This window comes from Papio anubis, chromosome 4, assembly GCF_008728515.1.
Source record: "Papio anubis isolate 15944 chromosome 4, Panubis1.0, whole genome shotgun sequence".
Taxonomy (NCBI): domain Eukaryota; kingdom Metazoa; phylum Chordata; class Mammalia; order Primates; family Cercopithecidae; genus Papio; species Papio anubis.
In genome coordinates, this window is record NC_044979.1 from 104,195,758 (window position 1) to 104,216,405 (window position 20,648).

At 40.2% G+C, this 20,648-nt stretch overlaps 1 protein-coding gene across 3 annotated transcripts in view; it reads left to right on the plus strand.

The window, feature by feature from the left end:
- BMPER (BMP binding endothelial regulator) overlaps positions 1–20,648 on the plus strand; it is a 243,831-nt gene that overhangs the window by 155,668 nt on the left and 67,515 nt on the right. For 2 of the 3 annotated variants that reach the window (XM_009203122.2, XM_009203123.3), the window contains exon 12: positions 14,164–14,493. The exons of the other annotated variant lie outside the window; for it this stretch is intronic. In XM_009203122.2, coding sequence (XP_009201386.1) covers positions 14,164–14,493 — 330 coding nt within the window. The remainder of the gene's footprint in view (positions 1–14,163; positions 14,494–20,648) is intronic. 3 annotated transcript variants of the gene reach the window in all.

Here is a 20,648-nt window from a genome sequence, read left to right on the forward strand (position 1 = left end):
TGTCCAAGTCTCAATTATATCATCAGATGGCTATTTCTCAATTTCCTTTGGTGTTTTTTTCCATCTGTTTACTCTCTCCTGCTCTCCAGCAGTTCTTCCATCATTGCTGTAAAACGCATTCTATTTGGCGAGGCTTATTTGTTCAGATTGAGTTAAGAGATGGGCTGACTTCCAATTTTTAAGCAATGCCCAGTTTTTCATAGCACATTCAGGTAAATTTATTCTGATGTCCTTTAGCTGTGGCTTCGAGACCTCCTACTTTGAAATTTCTTTGTCATTATATCCAGGATTCAAAACAAACCTTTGGGCACATTTTTTCCTCCTTTGTAAATTATGCAAGCTCTCTTGAAAAATGGATTTCTAGAGCAGAGAAAGCAAGGATGAAACTACAAAAAAGTCTAGTGTTTTCTAAAGCCAGAAAAACAACTAATTTATGTCTTATTAAAACACATACAGTCTCTCCCTCTTTCTCTTGGACACACACACACACACACACACACACACACACTCACTCTCCATGATGTTACTGCAGAGTTTTCAACCTCAGTCTTACTGAGAGTTTGGCCAGATCATTCTCTGTTGTGGGGCTGTCCTGTGCATTACAGGATCTTTAGCAGCATCCCTGGCCTCTAACCACTAAATGCCAGTAGCATCCCCTGCAAGGTTGTGACAACCAAAAATATCTCCAGACATTGCCAAATGTCCCCTGGGGAGCAAAATTACCCCTGTTGGGTGCCACAGGCATTCCAAATAGAGGAAACAGCATGGGTGAATGCAGACATGAGCACCTGTGGTACTAGTAGCACTAACTAACCCTCGACACCTGTGGATTAGATGCAGTAGGAGAGTAAAGTGAGCTTAGAAGCCTCTGGGTTTAATTGAGTATGTTTCCGTATTTTAATTCTCTAACCCTGCAACAAATTATGAAGGCAAAATTATATCTTGAATGATTTTAAAAAGTTACTATCTTTACTTTTGTTGCTAGGAAGCTAAAAATAAATTTGTACTCCACCTCTAAAAGCATGCAGGTTTTGAGTAATAGGCTTACTCCTGGCTTCATCATATATGTCCACTCTTACATGTTTTCAACTATTTACTTTGTATGTCTGTAAGCTGCTTCCAACCCTTTTCTGAAAGGAGGCAAGAATACATCCGTGCACAAATAAATGCATATGTAAATTAAATGAATTGATTACAGAGCTTCAAATACTCTCCAATTTATTTTGGTTACCTGTGGTAGTTAAATGAATGTTGCATTATTTCCAGCAGTAATGGCATTACATTATCTGTTCCTAAAATCCCACAGAATTTCTCACTTATTGCTTGGGTTAGTTTTAATCTTGGTAGTGTTTGGGGGCCGTCTCAGATCTTTGAAAGGAGTAACGAAGAGGAAACTTGAAGCACATGTGAGAACATTCTTACGGGTCTCTCCTTATAACAGTCAGCAGTAATGGTAATTTACAATTCTGTAGGTAAGAAATAATAGAGGAGGCACAAACTGTTGTCCTACCCACAGTAGGACAGTTTTTGTAGGGTTGGCCTGAAGGAGCAATGATGACTCTCTCAAAATAGGGGAACAAAAGTCCTCTGAAAATCAGACCTGAAGGAAGTATGAAAAAGCATTACTGTCTTTTTATAACATGGAACAGCCTCTCTTTCTCCCTTTTCAACTGAAAAGAATTAGATTTGATTTTGATGATTTATTTAAAATAAAATATTTGGAGTAGGCTACACAAACTTTATAAAGCTTTCTTGCAAATGCTGTTTCTTGCCAAAGTGTGAGGCTCTAGCCTTAAGTCAGTCTGGACTTGCCTCGGCTGGGCTCACATAAGCACGGAGTAGCTGACAGGGAGGCCACTCGCCTGTTTTGTGTGTAGCATTTTGTTTATGCAAGTTGTTGTTTTACTGCGTGTTGGCAAATAGTAGGTAGAATCTTGATCTAACCACCCAACAGAGACCTGAATCAGATAAATTCTTTGCTGGCAAGATATCTGTTTTCTGACATAAATAATACAGTGTGAAAGTTGTCACTAACAAGAACGGTGCGTGTGAGGTGTGTATAGAGAAAGAGAGGGAGAGAGGGATGGAGGGAGGGGCAGAGAGAGAGACTGAGATTGACAGATTGAGTATATGAGAAAATTTAATCTCTCAGCCATCTACAAAAGCAGAGACAAAGGCAGCCCAGATGTGCATGCCCAGTCCCTGCTGTCATAGGTTCATTAAGCTGTACCTGTAGCTACATCAGACCTAACCATCAGATTCCCAGCTTAAAACACAAGTTCATGATTACATAACACTGAGGCTGATTGAATATGCCGAGCACAGATGTGCATTTAATTGAAATAACCTCAACTACATGTCCCACAAGTAACAGGAAATATCAAATTTCAGCAGCTCAGGGTGGGAGGAGGCTCACAGTTGCCAGGTGACGTTTTAAACCCCCCAGGGTTAGTTTCCAGCTGTGTGCAGGCTGCTTTGGTGTGCCTGCTCTCCTAGGGGCCCTGCCTGCTGCCTGCACCCACCACAGCCACTCATTTTGGCACATCTGACGTAAGCCCTCTGGGATGCGTACAGGTAGCTCCAATTAAACAGAGTGGCTGTAGGAGGGGGAGAATATAACAACAATTTCATTTATTTCCCTAGAAAAAAAAATAATGAAATAGTAACGTAGGGGCCCATTTTATGAGAAATCTCCACTGACAGAGGTTCTGCAAATTAGTGATTTTGTGTTTGAGCAAGGTTTCTGGCCTCAGGGGCTGTAAGCAACTCCAGGTCCCTTAACACCAAGAGTCTGTCCTTAACTCAGGAAAGCAAGGAAATTCGAAACCAGAGCTCAAGATGCTTGTAGAATAAGAATTTGTGGTGTTGACTTTAGCCCTGCCAAGGAGGTGTTAAGCTAAGTGGCCACTGAAGTTTCTGCTCCAGCATCTGGAGTCAGACTCGACACTGCTCCTCAGGCCCAAACAGCAGACAGGGGTGGCAAATAAAACCCGCTGTACCACACATGGCGGCTGGGAGATCCCACACCGGTAGAAACCAGGCTGGAAGGAGCATGAGGAAATCAGTTTGTTTTCTGTTTTATATGCTGTTCTGCTCTAAGGAATATTGTTACTTTAATTTTTCTTGCTGTAAATTAGTACAGAGTTGAAGGAAACTGAAGTTATTAGGAATCACCTTTTCTCTACCACCTACTATCAGTTCCCACAGGGTGTTAGTACTCAGTAAGTCCTTGATAAGTGATTATTTGATGAATTGACAATCACCACTGTCATCATCCATAGATAACAATAATAGCAATAGTACAACGGTAGTACCATCAGCAACAGCAACAGCTAATAATTATTTGGCATCTGCCGTCTCTAAACACTATCTTGGGCAGTCTCATTTAGTTTCATTTGATTATCACAGCTGTCTTGTGGTCAAATAGTGCTGTTAGCTCCATTTTACAGTTGAAGGAACTGAGGCTTAGAGGTTAAGAAGGATGCTCAAGGTAGTTGTGGAGCTTGAATTCCAACCGGGTAGCTGGCCCGAAAGCTTGGTCTGGAATCACTTCCCTTAGCTTCCTTGTCATTTTGTACAGTTTGATAACCAGTCGAAGTTAAGAAGGGGAAGAGAAGGCCTGGAGGGCTTTACAACTTGTAAGAATTGTAGACTGGTGAAGGACTTTAAGAGGAATTTCCAATTAACAGTGTTGTCCCTCCAACCACACCATGGTGGAAATGGAGACTCAAGTCCCCAGGCTTTCTTCTACTGTGGCATCTCCGTCTTTCTGCTCAAATACAGAGAAGTGGTGGTTGGTATGCTCTGAGCTCACTGACAAATCAAACTGGCTTGGTTTTCCATTTTGTTTGTTTTCCATGTCTACTAGTTTTTCCAGTTTTTTTTTTCTCTTGGTAACTCAAGTTACTGGGGTCAAGTGAAGATTTCCCCAAATTTTCTTTTTAAGTACATATAGTTTTAAACTTGAAATAACTCTGTGTATAATCTCCACCAGGAATGGGTAAGAGCAGAGTTGCCCTGCCTCTGGAGCTCATCACCATTTAGCATCAGGAAATTTGTAAGTGAAGGGATCTTAATATGAGGTCAGACATCTCACTTTGCAGGTGAGGAAACTGAGACTCACAGCAGTACTAACTGAAAGAGCTGGGATGAGGACTTGCATCTTTTTAAAAATCTCCTAATCCAGTATTCATTCTATAGGCCTCTCTGGATTTTTGCTTGGGAAATCTATTTTTAATATAGATGTAGCATTATGACATAATTCAATTAAAAGCTAGTTTCTTGCTTAATTTCGAAAGAATGCATTTTATATAGAAAAAGATATGCGAATTCATTATTAGACATCTGGTACAATATAGCCAAGGCTGCCATGTTGAATCTCAGTAAAGTTGCAAGTGTCCAGTTTTGACTGAGGTTATGTGTGATGGAAACGCCTTGGTAATGACACACCTAAAATACAGCTAAATGACAAAACAAATGAACAATAGAAACCCCAAGCTGTGAAACTTAAAAAATACACTTGGTGGAAAGTACTGTATAATTAATTATACATTACTATATGCAGAGCTGAGGCAGATTTATTCCTCTTTGGAGGTCACATCTCCTATGAGCAAAATAAAAGCAACAAAAATTGCTACTTCTACTACCTCTGCAATTGCTCCTATAACTAACAGTGACTTATTGAACATTAGTCCATATCAGTCAGGTATTGTGATAAATGCTCTCCATTTTGCCATTTAATCCTTACCATGTTCCTATGAATTAGAAGCCATCATTAGCCTGAGGGTGAGAGAAATTAAATAGTTTGTGGTCAGCTAATACACTGGCCTACGAGACTCCAAAGCCCAAACTTTTATGCACTATTCTCTGTTCTCTATTGACTAAATTTTTATTCATTTTGGAAGTTCACTTCTAAATAGATATAAGGTTTGCCAGTTACTTTCTTTTATACATAACTAGCGGCTTCTACTTACAAGTGGTTGTATTTACTCACTTTTTAAAAAACTTACGTACGTTTATGAGGTCACTTTAACCTCTTCAGTCTCTTGGGTTACAATACTTCAGTTGTAACCTTTGCTGGGAGTATGGAGAGATGACTCATTAGCTGTGCTATGTATGGCCCTTTGGTGTGAAATTCATATTCATGAACGCTGTCATTCTTTCTCCTTATCTCTGTTCCCTTCTGCTCTCACTCATTGCTCCACCCCTCTTCTCTGACTTCCCGTATCCTTCTTTAGTGCAAGTATCTGTTGTTTTACTTTTTGCTTTTTCATCTCGTAAACCCACAGCTCTACTTTCATGGTGCCCTTTCTGTACTTTCTCACTCTGGTTTCAGATTTGTTTAAGCTTTGAGGTCCTTAACATATCACTTCTTAACAAGATGCTAATGTGGTAGATCTCAGCTTCTTGGAGAACACATTCTTCTTTCAGAGTATTGCATTTGAATTTTGTTAATAGTTTCTACCTTTGATTCCCCCAATTATTTGAGCTGGGAGTTGGATGGAGGGGCTAATGGCTGTTTCCAATCCCTATTTGTTGACTGAATTCTGGCGCCCCCATGTCCCAGCTGCACAAGATTTGAACCTTGATGTTATTTCTCATACTTTTGGCATTTCTCCCCCATGTTCCTAATCAATCATCAGGTTTGCTTGATTGTCTCTTTGTGATATTTTTTGAATAAATACTTTCCTTGCCATTCCCATGGCAGCTGGACACTCATCCTATTGCTTGCATGTAATCTCCATCTCTCTTCTCCTTCACCCGTTTTTGCACACCCCTGTCAGAACCCAAACTTGGCTTTCATGGAGACCTATGCCAACTTCCTTCACTGGTCTCTTGCAGTTTCCCAGAATTTGTTTTATAAAACACTAGTGCTGAGGGATAATAATGAGTAATATTTTCAAAACAAGGTTCTGTGATTAAATACACTCAGGAAATGCTGGGTCAAGTAAACTTAAATGTGTTTCCTTACTGCAGAATTCTCAGAGCCCTTAATATGCTGATGTGCATGGTGAAGGAGGCTGATGGAGTATAGAGCGCCTCCAAAACTAATTTGAGCGGCAGAGCTTTTTTTTTTTTTTTAATTTTAATTTCTACTTATTTTGGCAGGGAAACAGGCAGGATTGATGTTTCACAGGAAACATATCAAGAAATGCTGGTTCTTTGGAATACATTTAAACTTCTCAGGCTGGCAATGAATCACAGGCCAATTTATTTAGACAACTTGGGTGTCTTGTATTTCCCAAAGCAGCTCTGCACTCCGGTCTGATTGGCCTCCTGCTCTTCTTGTGCAAGCTGCCCTCTTATCTATGTCCATGACTTTATTTACATTCTTCTTTCGGACTAGAAGGCTTACTTCATTCTAGCCCTAAATCTGTATTTTATGTCTTTTATAGACTATCTCAATTTACATTGTCTTTTCAACAAATCTATACTTTCTAAGTTTGTTACAGTCTTTCTCAACCCCATTTTAGCCAGCGGTAGATAACTATTTGCTAGATTTGCGTACCATTTATAATAAGGAAACGAATAATGACTACTCTGAGTGTCTCTTACGATCGTGGCAGCTTTGCAGTGCTATCTTTATAATCACCCTGCAAGGTAATTGTTCTTAGAGTCATGTTATAGGCAAACAAATTGAGGTTATGTAGGTAGTTTGTGCATGATTTTCTAAGTCTTAAGTGACAAAATCAGGAGTCAAACACAAGACTCTTAAAAGCAATAATATGCTCAATGTCTGCCAACTCCAAGGAGGCTTTAAAGCTGGAAGCCGGGTTAACTTGGAGATGTGAAACCCATCTCTTTAGGTCAGATATACTGTTCTCTCAATTGACAAATAAAAACTTCTGGTTTAAATAGAGAAGAAGATGTTTTAAGGTCGGATCTTGGATAGTGAGAGTGGCAAAAATGCATCTTCTGTGTGAACTGTATATTAACATTCAGTGAGCTTTCGGCATTCCAGAAGGTGCTCTGGAGGACCTGAATAAAAAGTTGATACAGACCCTGAGCTCAGAAACATTTAATGTAGTTGTGGAGATGAAATAAAAACACATTATATAAGGGAATCATGTATTATCATTTATAATTGACTTATAGATAGGTGTTCTTAATCTAAACTTCCCAGACTCGTAGGACAGCATTGATCAGTCTTTTGACAGAGTCTTTATGAACCTCTACATTTGAGAGGATATGAGTATCTACACATTTCTTCAGATTCTCAAAGAGCTCTGTGACCCCAGCTAGTTAACAACTTTGCAGGATGCTGTGGGGAAATGAATGGCCTTGAAGCCACAGTGTCTTGGGTTGGATTCCATCTTTACAAGTATTGGCTGAGAAACCATGGGCAATAAGGCAACTTCTTCAAACTCATTGCTAAAAAATTAGGGTATTAGGGTATGAATATACAATGTGCACAGACATAGTGAGGATGAAAGGGGATAGTGAGGATGAAAGGGGATACTGAAAATATGGAAAGCATCTGACATGGCACTTGGCATATACTAGTTATTTTATACTAACCACATTTAATGTTGCTAAGTGTACTAGTTACCTATGGCTACAGATGCCAAATTACCGCTCACTGGCTTAACACAGCACGAATGTATTGTTTTACAATTCTGGAGGTCAGGAGTCTGAAAAGGGTCTCAGTGGGCTAAAATCAAGGTGTCAGCAGGGCTGTGTTTCTTCTGAATGCCCTAGGGTAGGGAATCCATTTTTTGGTTTGTTTGTTTGTTTTTCTCTTTTCCAGTTTCTGAAGGTTGCCCACATTCCTTCACTCCTGACCCCTTCCTCTAGCTTCAGACTTGCCAACAGGAGGTTGAGTCCCTTTCACACTATAAGGGCCATGCACCTGCCTTCCTCTTTCACTAAGGGCCCTTGTGAATACATTCACCCCTTTCAGAAGTGCCCATATTGAGGTCAGCCGATTAGTAACCTTGATTCCATTTGCAAACTTAATTCCCTCTTGCCATGTAAATGACATAGTCACAGGTTCTGGGCATTAGGAGGTGGACATGTTTGGGGGCCCATTATTCTGCCTACCTCTCTTGGTCATATTAGGCATTAGAGGTAAGTTCTTTTCCCATGTTGTTCTGATTCTGATGTAGCTTTGTGATTTTGACAATAATTTTTGGTAGGGTAGGTTATCTCTATTCAAATGGAGAAATTGGACTGCAATGAATTTGAATTTCTCAGCTAGCTTTCTTGGCACCAGACATAGTTTCCTCATAATGTTCCTGACTTTTCAGAATTTTTTTCCTAATAGTCTCTTTATTCTGAAAGCATTAATTAATTATTCAGTTAATCGATTAGGCACAGTTCTTTTGGTTACCTGCTGTATGTGTCATTACACTGAACTATTTTAGTAAGTTCAGTGTGGGCAATTTTTGTTTCACCAAAATATGTTCTCAAATTAATTAACTAACTCATTCATTCAACAGATATTTATTGATACATATGTGTTACAGCAGTAATATTTTTCAAGTAATGAAAAAATGAATCCATGCATTACATATATACCATTATATGTTGCTTAATGGTAGGAATATGTTCTGAGAAGTGCATCATTAGGCAATTTTGCCATTATTCGAACATCAGAGAGTGCACTTACACAAACCCTAGGCTAAATGGCACACCCTATTGCTACTAGGCTACAAACGTGTACAGTACAAATACTGTAGGCAATGATAACACAATGGCAAGTATTTTTGTATCTAAATACATCTAAACATAGAAAAGTTACAGTAAAATACAGTATTATAATCTTATGGGACCACTGTCACTCATGTGGTTTGTTGTTGATGGAAACGTCATTACGAGGCACGTGTCTACCTGTAGACCTTCTGTATACATGGCAGTGTGCCAGGCGCTGAGGGGTACACATAAAACTTACAGGGAGTTTAAGGTCTGGCTTAGAAGTTAAGAATATGCTAAAACTATAAGCTAAGGAAGAAAATGATTTATCATAAGCAGGCTATGACTTTGGTACACCCTAGTTTTGATCCCTAAAAGGAAAAACTTAGTGTGACTACAAGATAGAGTATTTGAAATTAAGACTGTCCCAGAACATCTGGGCTATATGGTCAGTTTTGCTTTTGGAATTTAGAGGAAACAGACGACTTTGGCTGAGGCACCAGGAGTGTTGCTTTGGGAAGCTGGCATCAGGCCGGGAGCTGAAGGATGCGTGTGCTGTGAACTGTGAGGGAGTGCTGGGCAGGCACAGGCCACTGCAGGGCCCAGGTGAAGGGGGCCAGCACTGGGCTCCATGACCGAGGCCTGGACTTTAGCCCTGGCTATGGGTTTGGATGTGTTTTAGATGAGATCTTGTAGTTAGGGACTGCTTCCTTTGTTTGCTCTTTTGTTTCGAGTTGATGAGCTCGTGGAATTATGGAAAATATGTGAAAGCAAATTCGTAACATTTAACAATGTACCTACACAATGTTTCTTGAAATCAATTTTTTGTGTACAGATCAGTTACAATTTCTGGTGGATTGTAGATCGGTGGAAAGTGACCTGCTTCTCTCTTTTCCACCCCCACACCTATACATGTTAGATTATTTCCCATTTAAGAGGTCAAGGAAGGCACCCAGGTGCCACGTGGTGGATCATGTGCTGACCCTTAGGTCCCTTTTGGGCCAACAGCCATCAATGACATTCTGTGCAAGGCGGGGGGGCTCCTGAATGGAGAAGTTCGGGTCCTTCTGGGTCGCACCACAGCCTCTTTCTATCAGAGGCCTCTGTCATTGTTCAGGCAGGGCCTAGACAAACAGCCTTTCCTGATTTTTCACCCAAGCTTGGCATCATCACGACGCTTACCTGTCTGAGATTCCTGGAGCCCCTGCATGACACAGTCACCTCGGAGTCCCATGGGGCCTGTTTCCCTGCAGTTTGGGCTGAAAAGGTTTAAAGCCATGTTTTTTTATTTGTTAGGTTTCCTCATGGTTAGAGCATTATTTTTGGAAATGCAGTGATCCATGTAGTAGCAAAGTATGATGAGCTGGAGAGACCTTCCTCTTTGCTGAAGTAATGGATTGAGGATAGAAGTATCCTGTGCTTTCAAAGTGAAAAAACATTTTAAAGACTGGAGAAATCTTATGACATGTTAAGTAAAAAATAGAAAATCAAATTTCATGTACAGACTTATCTTAACTATATTCAAATAAATACATGCCCAAAATTATAAACAGTGGCTCTTTCTTAGTGGCAGAAACATGAATGATACTTTTTTCCCCTTCCTTATGCTTTTATGTTTTTGTTTTGTTGTGTTTGGGGGGGAGTGGGGTTAGAGTTTACTCAGTTTCTCTCTCTTTTTTTTTTTTATAACGTGTGATTGTATAATTTTCCCTTAAGTTTCTTTGACAGATGTTTTGAAAATAATCACTGCTCTCAGAAGAAAGGCATTTCATTAGAATAAATATATCCATGACATAAATAAATGTACCTGATATGGTTAGGAGAAAAGTGTTGGCACTATCATTTCAGAGGCAGTGTGACTCTCTTATTTCTCATAGTGATCTTATTAAGGTATGGAACATCAAAGTGGTATGTCTTTAATCCAGCATTTTTAAAACTTTTAAAGCAAATATTCTTTTTCCAAAAGTATACATAGTCATTGCAAGCAATGAAATGTAAGTGTAAATAATAATGCAAATACACATAAACAAGAAAGAGGAAAAGAAATGTCACACATAATTCTATTACCTTAGAGAAAAACACACACTCTTATTATCCGATTTCGTACACTTCTGATCTTTTTTCCCCCGTTTACCTGTGCATTTGTATCCATATGTTGAAAACAACTCAAAACAAAAATGAGATCTAATGATTTGACCTACAGGACTATGAAAAAATGTGCCACCAGTGATAAACTGGCACCTTTCTCTCCATCCTCTGACTTACGCATATTCAAACAAGGTTAGTTTCAGGATGGTCTGTTTCTGTAGCCTCCCTCCCTCCCTCTGCCTATCACGCCAAGCTTTCCAAAAGAGTGTGACTGGACATCTGGATGTGTTGGACTGAAGCTAATTTCACTGGGTCCACTGGAAAAAAATTATATGAGGATGCTGTGTTTATTTCTGTCCCCTAAGTGTTCTCGAGCCTTTTCCTTTTGCAGCCAGGCAGATTCTTGTAACACTGAGAATTCTCACTTGCAGACACTCTCTAGTGCACGTGTTCACTGCGCCTGCGGGATCTGGCATAGGGGCCCGGAGGTGCCAGGAAAAAGGGCCAAGGTTTCAAAATTATTTTAGCTCATGATACAAATGTCCCCAAATGCAACACATAATTTTCAGGCATCTTCACAGTCATGATATTTTGTTGGCCTCTTCGATATTGCTGTCACACAGAAAAATCATCCCGATTTCCAAACCCTTCCCTTCCATAAGTTAGGGCCTCTTGAAAAATATCTTTCCTGACAGCCCTGTTCACGCATGATTTCCCTTGCCCAGAGTCTCCCTGGACATTCTTCATTGCTTCCCGCCCAGCTATGAGCAAGCTCAGGCTTCCCCAGGGTCACTTGAGGCAGTAGATCTTCTGTTGCTTCTATGAAGACTTGCTTTGTCATGTAATTGGCCTTATCTACAAGTACCCACAGTTTGACTCTTAAAAACAAAACAAAAAATAACAACAAATCAAAAACAGAAAAGCATAAGAAAGAAAATCGTGTCACTTATGGTTCTCCCACCAAGGAATAACCACTGTTTTCAATTTTGGGGTGTGTATGTTTTGGCGGGGGTTGTGCATATTTATTTTAACATAGCTAAGATTATCCAGTACATAGAATTTTATTTTTGATTTTTCACTTAACATGTCATAAGCATTTCCTCAGTCATGATGGTTATTCACAAACTTTTTCAGTGACTAGATCATAGCTCATTTTATGGATTGTACTGCAAAGTGCTTAGCTGTTTGTTTAATGTTGGGAGAAAATCTAAATACCAATTTTCTGATGATGCCTCCATGATCAGCAGACATGTAGAAGAGTTTTAGGGTCTGTGATGAGCTTTCTGCAACTGTTAGCTATTAGTGCTTTGATTAATGATAATTTTAATGTAATTGTTGTCCCTGGTACAAGGAGAAGATTGCCACAGGAGAGTGTGGGCAGCAGGTGTGGGCATTCCCTGTGCCTGCTCCCCACTGAGAGAGGACTTCCTCAGGAGTGTAATTTCAAAACCTTAGGAGGTACCTTGGCCTTTCCAAGCTGAGGTCCATCTGTAGCATGCTCAAAAGCTCAAAAACGTTGGTTTGTCTGGGCACTCGTGCTGAGAAGGTGGAGTTAAGGACCCGGAAAAGTCCTTCTCTTCGACTGGGTGCATCTGGGCATCAGGTTACTATATAGTCCTTTTGTGGCATATGTTGGTATTACTTCCGAACTGTCATTCTCCTGATGCCACTTAGGGTCCCAAAGAACTGCCTTGTTCTCCCTCAACCAAAAAGCGACATCTTCATGGCCAGGGAGACATTCCATTTCATGGGCAGGGAGAGAGAATGTCAGGGGGAAATGTGGGATAGGATGACTTTGGAAGTAATCACATGGAGAAAGGACTGATAAATGCGCTCTGAAGATGTTAAATAGCGGGAACTAGTTGAGAAGGTACAGAATTAGGAAGGTGGGGAGAGAGTAAAATGTGAAGCAACACACCATGTAAAATAGGAGTCAGAAGGAAAAGCGACCACGAAAGCAAATAAGAAAGGAGCAGAAAGGGAGGGTAAATTCTAGTATTACTGCTGAGCTTTCAAAATGTGTCTCTTCCACCTACTTTTTCCACCCTGCACCCCGAGGAGTGCCTTTTATATATTCTTTAAAATATTTGTTCATTGAAATTCTCATAAATGCCAAAACTTTTCCTTTTATAGTCTCTATTAAATATTGACAAGAAAAACCAATTTAAAACAAAAAATTAATTTATTAAGTTCCAAATGTATGTGCTTTGTATGGAGTCATATGAAATTGACATATAAAATGACATAATATATCATAACATAAAGCAACATTACTCTCCAAACACTTTAGAAATTAAAAGCAAATGTTTCCATTGGATCCCTTTGGTCCTATCAGATCAGCTGGCACATCCTTCCTCTGTCTTGACTCAATTCTTCCCTTAGATATTCTGAGAAATTACTTATATGACGTTCTCATATTCTTGACCTGGTATTTTTATTCTGGTTATTATTCTTGATCTGGCTATTATTCTAGTGTTGACTGGAAATTGTGCTTTTTATTATAGTTTTTTTTTAATTATTTGGGCTAATATCTCTAAATGGATTCCTCATTTCCTGGTTGCTTCATGCCTTTTTGAAAACAGATAAAATATATTTACATGCAGAACAAACCAACGCCAAGATTTGTTTTAAAAAAATATTTAATTTTCTATAAAAATCTTTGGACTGCCCCAAAGTGTAAAACTTCCCTTTGATCTCATAAGTATTTGAATTAATGATATTTCAGAATGATGACTCCATTGGGATTTCTTAAATGTACTAAATTATGTTTTGTAACTTATTTTTCATCCAGTTTTAGATCATGGTCCTTAGATCAAAACATAGGAATTTTTGGAAAACATATAAAGACTATCCGTAAATATTATTAGTAATTTGTTTCCTGACACTATTAAACTTGTATCTGGCAGTTCTGTTGATTTGTCCTACGGAAATACATGGGTGTTGAATATCAGTTTTCCTTAAGAGCATGAGAAACATTTAGCACATCGTGTTTCTAATTTTTTTGAATTAGTAATGGAAATCATGCTAATGTCTTGGTGTATTGTCACTGATGTTGTTGCTATTTGTTTATTTATATATTTACTTTGCTCTTGTATATGTGGGTTGTGAAGTAAGACCAGTTCTTAGTATCTTAGTTCAGTTTCTTCATTCCTAACGTTAAGACCATGGAAGCATATCTAGGCTACAAAATAGGCATGCTTCGAAAATTCAGAGGTTTTAAAATAGCTTTCAAGTATGAAAGAACCAGAAGTATTCTGAGTATTCTGTGAGGTTTGGCACAAACCTTTAAAAACGACGACTTTTTTTTTTTTTTTTAAATAAAAAAATTGATTTCCGTTAGTGTATCTCTGCTAAGTCTCCCTCTTACCCAGCAGGTGCCCCTGATTTCTCTGTAAATCCTTGGCTTGGTTTGTGACCCGGCTTTTGTCTCTCACTCCTCCGCAGAGCCCGGCGTTTGCACGGTGTTTGGAGATCCCCACTACAACACTTTTGACGGTCGGACATTTAACTTTCAGGGGACGTGTCAGTACGTTTTGACAAAAGACTGCTCCTCCCCTGCCTCGCCCTTCCAGGTGCTGGTGAAGAACGACGCCCGCCGGACGCGCTCCTTCTCGTGGACCAAGTCGGTGGAGCTGGTGCTGGGCGAGAGCAGGGTCAGCCTGCAGCAGCACCTTACCGTGCGCTGGAACGGCTCGCGCATCGCGCTCCCCTGCCGCGCGCCGCACTTCCACATCGACCTGGATGGCTACCTCTTGAAAGTGACCACCAAAGCAGGTGGGGCATCTGTGGCCTCCCTCTTGGTCTAGCCTCCGCCTCACTTACCCGTTCAGCAGCATTGCTCCATTAGAGTGCTCAGGAGATGTGGTTCCTCCTCCGAGGAAAAACCCAAGGCAGAGCCAGGTTCCAACTGCGGGACTTGCCTCATCCCCACTCACAGGGAAGGCACATCCTGAAGATGCTACAAACAGCTGGAGACATTTGCACCATATGGAGTCTTGCAATTGGATGCCAGTCCCACCAGTCTTGCAATCTTCCCACATCCAGAACCTTTCCATCCTCTGTCTAAAAATAGCAGTTGTACTCTCCACATAACCCCTCTCTCGAGTTTTGTTGCTCTTTTAGGCCATCGATGCCCAGCTTGGAATTGTCAGTGTCTCCCAGCTCAGCCAGCTATGTGCAGTTTCACATCTGGGAGAAATAGTGTTTCTGTGTTACCATCTGCCCAAGACTTTGCAGCGGAGTCCTCAAAAGTAAACAGCTTAATATCAGTGATGTTCAAAAGAAACATAATGTCCACAGCAGAAGGGCTTGTCCTTGGCAAACTCTGATATGCAGGAGTAGCCATAACCCACGTGGCTATTCTGTGCCACCGAGGCCCCTTCTTTCTCAGCAGCCCATGGTGCTGTAGGCTCACTGGTCTCTCCCTTTCCACTCCAAGAGCAGATATATTCCCCCTTGGGCCAAACTAATTTTGACTGCCAGTGGTCCACCAGGCTCAAACTCTTGTCTGTTATTTGCTACCTAAGAAAGGCATCTTAGAAGCAGAACTCAGTTCTTGAATATCAGCCCCAGAGCATAAATTCAGCTCATTTTCACATTTTGTATATCACGTATGGTTCCTTCCCTGGTACCTTTGGTTAATATGTATCTTTTGTCAGTTGGACATTGCACTGCCTTTCCTTTGGCATACTCTATTTTTTTAAAAAAGCATGATACTTTTAAGGAAATGAGTGTATTTCTTGCTGTTTGCATTGATAAGAATGTAACAAGTGTGAAAGTTATCAGTTGGGGTCCTGTTTCTTTAGATAATGAAACATTTGACAAAGCAGGCACTTTTCAGAGGCTATGGAGACTGTTTCTACCATACCTTCAGAACCCTGGTAATTACTTCAATTCAGGCCAAAATGTATTTTGATAAGTTGATTTGAGCTTATGGAATGCCAGCTTAGCTAGACAAAGGCAGGAAACCAAGAAGCAGCCCAGGGAGCTTTTAGTTCGAGTATAACATGTTTTCAGTGACAGAATGTTAAGTATTAATATACTGGAACATTTTATAAAGGAAGAAAAGATTCCTATTCTTTATTTCACAGTTGTGAGAGATCTACTTATTCAAGTTTAGAGGAATTAGTCCTGCTCAGAAAATTCACACACCTGCTCTTATATACAAAAGACATGGCACTCTGTAAATGTAGGCCCCAGGTCATTCCTTTCAAGGAGGCAAAGTTTTTTGGCTCTCTGTAAAGTGTACATAAGATGACCCGTTATTACACAGCACTAATTAAAAGCACCTTGACAATTTGCAAGCTAGCTGAACACAATAGATTCTACTGATATGGAAATTATTAGTCAACCACAGCCTAGTTCTCAAAGAAATCTTGAGTACTTGAAGATTACTAACAGCCTAAGAGGTTCGATAGTATTCCATTCGCAGCTGACAGAACCTTATGGAATAAATGTACTCTTTACAAAGATTCCATGTTATAAAAATGAGCAAAAGGATGAGGCTAAGAGAATAATAATAGATCATAAATGCCATAATTAGATTAGTGAATTTAACTGTTCTGTGCCTTGAACTCAGTTTTACAATTTCTTTTATTTTTTTCCATCTCTCTTTCCAAGATGCAAGTAATTTTCATGGCACTCAATACCCAGCTGAACAATTTCCTGTAGCACACGAATCACACAAGCCCTCTGCTTCCTAGAGAAGAATTCTATTCCTGTGGGCATTGAACTTGCTTTTCTCTTATTCTTTGAATGAAACAATTCTGTTTCCAGACAATAGTGTTTTCCACCCTGGTCTTTCCATCTCAGTTTGAACTACCCTTTAGGGATATTTTCTTTTTATCACCTATTGATTATCTATTTAAAATATCACAGATTTTGCTTTGAGTGTTCTTTCAGAGATTTAAAAAAAAAATGTATAAGCTCATGTGATCAAAGGGCACTTTCTTCAAAATAGCAAGTTTCTTCAAAAAATCAAGCCTGCACCTGGAAAATGGGAGATGGGAGGAATGACTCTTTGACCCTGCAGTTTATGTACTCTGTGCTTACCAGGGGATCATTTGGCAGGGTAGCACAGGTGGCTGTGCAGTTTGGGTGGAATTAGGCTGTAGTTGCTTAGCTAATATAAAAAGCGGGGTAGAACTAAGGCTTAGTAGCTTGAGAGAGCATTACCCACTTCCACCACACACTCCCACCTCGACTCTTGACACTTAGCAAATAATTTAAAAATATTTCTTTTCTACCATCTGTTCACTTCATCAACTTTACCTGAAAGAATTACATCACATCTACCTGAAAGCATTAACACATGGAGAACATGACTTTTTACTTTATTTTTGGTAGAGCTTTACACTTGGTGAACCCAGAGAATACATCCTACCTTCCCCTTTCTTTGGTGTAAAATTTGAATAGAAAAACTATCAATTTGTAAACCTCACTATGGTATAGCTACAAATTTTGTACCTCCTCTCTCCTCTTTGCACCTTCTCTCTCCTTTCAGTGGACAACAGCAAAAGCAACAATGACAACCAGAAAACAAACAACACAAAACGACGATATCCACAATATTAAACAAAAACTGCAAAAAACCCAACTAGTGGTCTGGAGCCAGGTCACACGTTTGAAGGGGAAAGAACAAGTTGGTAAAGCATTCACTGGTAAGAAGGGAAAACTGGAAGGCTCTTCCTGCAGTGGAAGGAATGTGGCTGCTGCTCGCATCCCCAGATGAGACATATGCTTCAGCTTTAGCCTTCTGACTCTGCCAGTTATTTCTACCCAATTTCCCATGCAGAGAATAGAGAAACTCATCCCAGCTGCAGGAAGGACTATCCCCAGCCTCTCAAACCCTTCCACGTTGTTTTCATCTCATAAGATGCCTATTTAAAATATTATTTGGAAGAGCAAGTCCCTCAATTACAACTTATTAGTTTTTTTTTTTTTTTTTTTGTCTTTCACTACTGTAATCTACTTTGTATGGATTTTGCTCACGTAGAGGGTAAAAATATCCATGCAAACACACATGTACATGATATAGCCAGACAAAGGCGTCTGTAGTAGAATAAGTCATCCCTTCACAATGAGAAGCCTAGCGTTGGTCTGTGAAAAATCTTCTTAACGTAACAATGACATGGAGAAAGAGGAAGACAGGAGAGTGAATTACAAATTATTCTCTTACTTTGGGGATTGTGTTTTATGAATGAGATGTCATGAGTTTTGAGAAGGGTTTACTGGAAACACGGCAGATCTGCATCTTTCAAAGTGTGTGGACCACCAGTCCACTGCAAAGAAAGAACACAGTCATTCACCGTGAGTTGAATTCCCATGAACTCAGTTGCCCAAAGTCTCAAACTTAGTATATCATTGTCAGTAGTAAAGACGTTGGAAATCCCTGGTGTGTACATTCTCGACGATTTGTGGTGCTTAGAAGAACAGTATTTGCCTGCTGTCTAGGAAAGAGATTTGTAGTTTGGAAAATTTTGCAACATGGAAAATCTTCAGAATTGTGCTGTGAAAGTTAGACTTTGTATGGAATTGATTTTCTCCTCTCATTTCTCTTGCTGGGCAGCTGCCTGGCTACAGGCTTGTGAGGTCAAGTTTCTTAATACCTGACAGAGTGTATTACAAATCATCTTATAGTTTGCTTGTCTTCTTTCAAAATGGTTATTTCAGTGTCTTGACAAGCACGAAACTCACAATCTCTTTGGCTTCACAGATTCAGTATATCTACGTTACCAGGGTAATTCCTTTCTTTACTGAGTACATACTATGTGCTATATAATGTGTTAGATGATAGGGTATGAAGAAATAGAATTCATTTTCTATGATAGTCGTGGTTGCCAGAGTTGACATGGTGTTCTTACAGAGATCCACATGGGAGGTCAGCCCAGCCTGTGGATTTCTAGCAGCATGTCCCTTCTCTCCTACCTGGTCCCATCACTGGCTTCTCCTTATCAAATTATTCCCCAAAGAGACTTTCCTGTGGCTCTCTTTCTTTTTTCTTTATCTAAGTCTATTTAATTTCTTTTCTGAACTCAGACTCTTCTTTCAACCAAGAAATCTCTAAAATTTTCTTTGGCCTAAGAATGTTTCTATTTCTTCCATTGACCATACAGGGATTTCCTCATGGGTCTTTCCATTTATTTCTTGAGAAACCCAGTTTTAGACTGAGGGTTATTCTACCAGTATCTCTCTTTGAAGTAACTCTTGTGGCAGTTGTGTAACCTAATCATAGGAATGCAATCTGTCAGCCTTCTCTCCTCTTGGACTATATCCAAACTTCGGGTGTATTGGCTTAAGAGTCTTACCTCTGGGTATTTCTTCCTGATCTTCCACATATTACTCTGATGTTGCTGCCTTATGCCAATTTCATAACTAGACCAGATCCTCTCTCTCTCTCTTCTTCCCTCCCACGCTCCCTCCCACTATTTCTCCTTTCCCATCACCACCTCATCTTCCAACTTCTGAACATTTGCTCATCAGCTTAATCTTGATCTTTCAGGAACAAAAGCAAAGCCTTTCAGGAGGAAAGTCGTTTTGCTCTTTCCAGCAGCTCAAAACAGACACAATGAAAAATGTTTTTGTTAGGATCACAAGAGGAAAGACATTTAAAAAAAAAAAAAAAAAAAAAAAAAGGCCACACACGGTGGCTCATACCTGTAATCCCAGCACTTTGGGAAGCCGAGGGGGTGGATTACCTGAGCTCAGGAGTTCAAGACCAGCCTGGGCAACATGGTGAAAACCCAACTCTAAAATACAAAAAATTAGCTGGGTGTGGCGGCGTGCACCTGTAGTCCCAGCTATTCAGGAGGCTGAGGCAGGAGAATTACTTGAATCCTGGAAGCGGAGGTTGCAGTTAGCTGAGATTGCACCACTGCACTCCAGCCTAGGCGACAGGGTGAGACTGTCCAGCCTAGGCGACAGGGCGAGACTGTCTAAAAAACAAACAAACAAACAAACAAACAAAACACGTGGACACATTGGGGTAAGTGGACAGAGACCATTCTGTTAAAAAGAGGTTTCCTCTGTGGGTGCCATTCTTTGGAGACAGAGAGTGAATAAGAGAAGTCCCAGGGCCGAAATACACCTTGATCCACTCTAGATGTTTCCTCGTGTCCATGCCACAGGTGGCCACTTGCATTCACTGGTACAGAGTTCACCCATTCACTGGGGAGACTCAGGCACTGCCAGGATGTTGCCAGAACAGTAAGAAAACACACATTTGAGACATAAAAACTCTGGCTAGAAAAGTTTGTCATTTGTTTTGGGTTGAGCCTCAGAAGACTCTTCATGAAAGCTTCTCCTTTCTCTTACGGGTGGTGTCTTCACACACAGTGTCAGAGTGGATATGACAACATTTCTTCTTGACCTTCTAGTCAGATGTATCTATGTTCTGTGACAGCATAACATGGCTGTTCTACCTGTGACATAAAAATTCCACCATTCAGAAGGGTCATTGGCCAGTGTGGCTCCTGGAAGTGTTGGGCCAGCATGTCTGGAGGTATATGCATACTTTCAGACAATTTCTTCAACATTTTAGATAGTCAGCTTAGCAGACCAAGAAGGGCCTAAGTTCTCTACATTCTGGAGTAAAGAGAGTTTCCTTGATGAACCTGCAGTGCTGGCCTGCTGATGTATGCACAAGAAGAACTCTTGCCCATGGCCTAATAGCCTCTACCACCACCTGAAACGTTGAAGCTTTTGAGCAAACCCAGAATGGAAGCCTGAGGGATAGCAGTTGGAAGGGTTTTACAACGACTCAACCCCAAACCCCAAGAAATGTTAATCAAACAGGGTCCATGCTTCAGGAATGGTTGTAAAATAATGAGGGAGCAAATGTTCTCATTATACCAGTGTTGCCTTTGAAGAGGATATATTCAGGAACTATATATTGATTGCTTTAATATTCTCATTATGGGAAGCGATTTGGA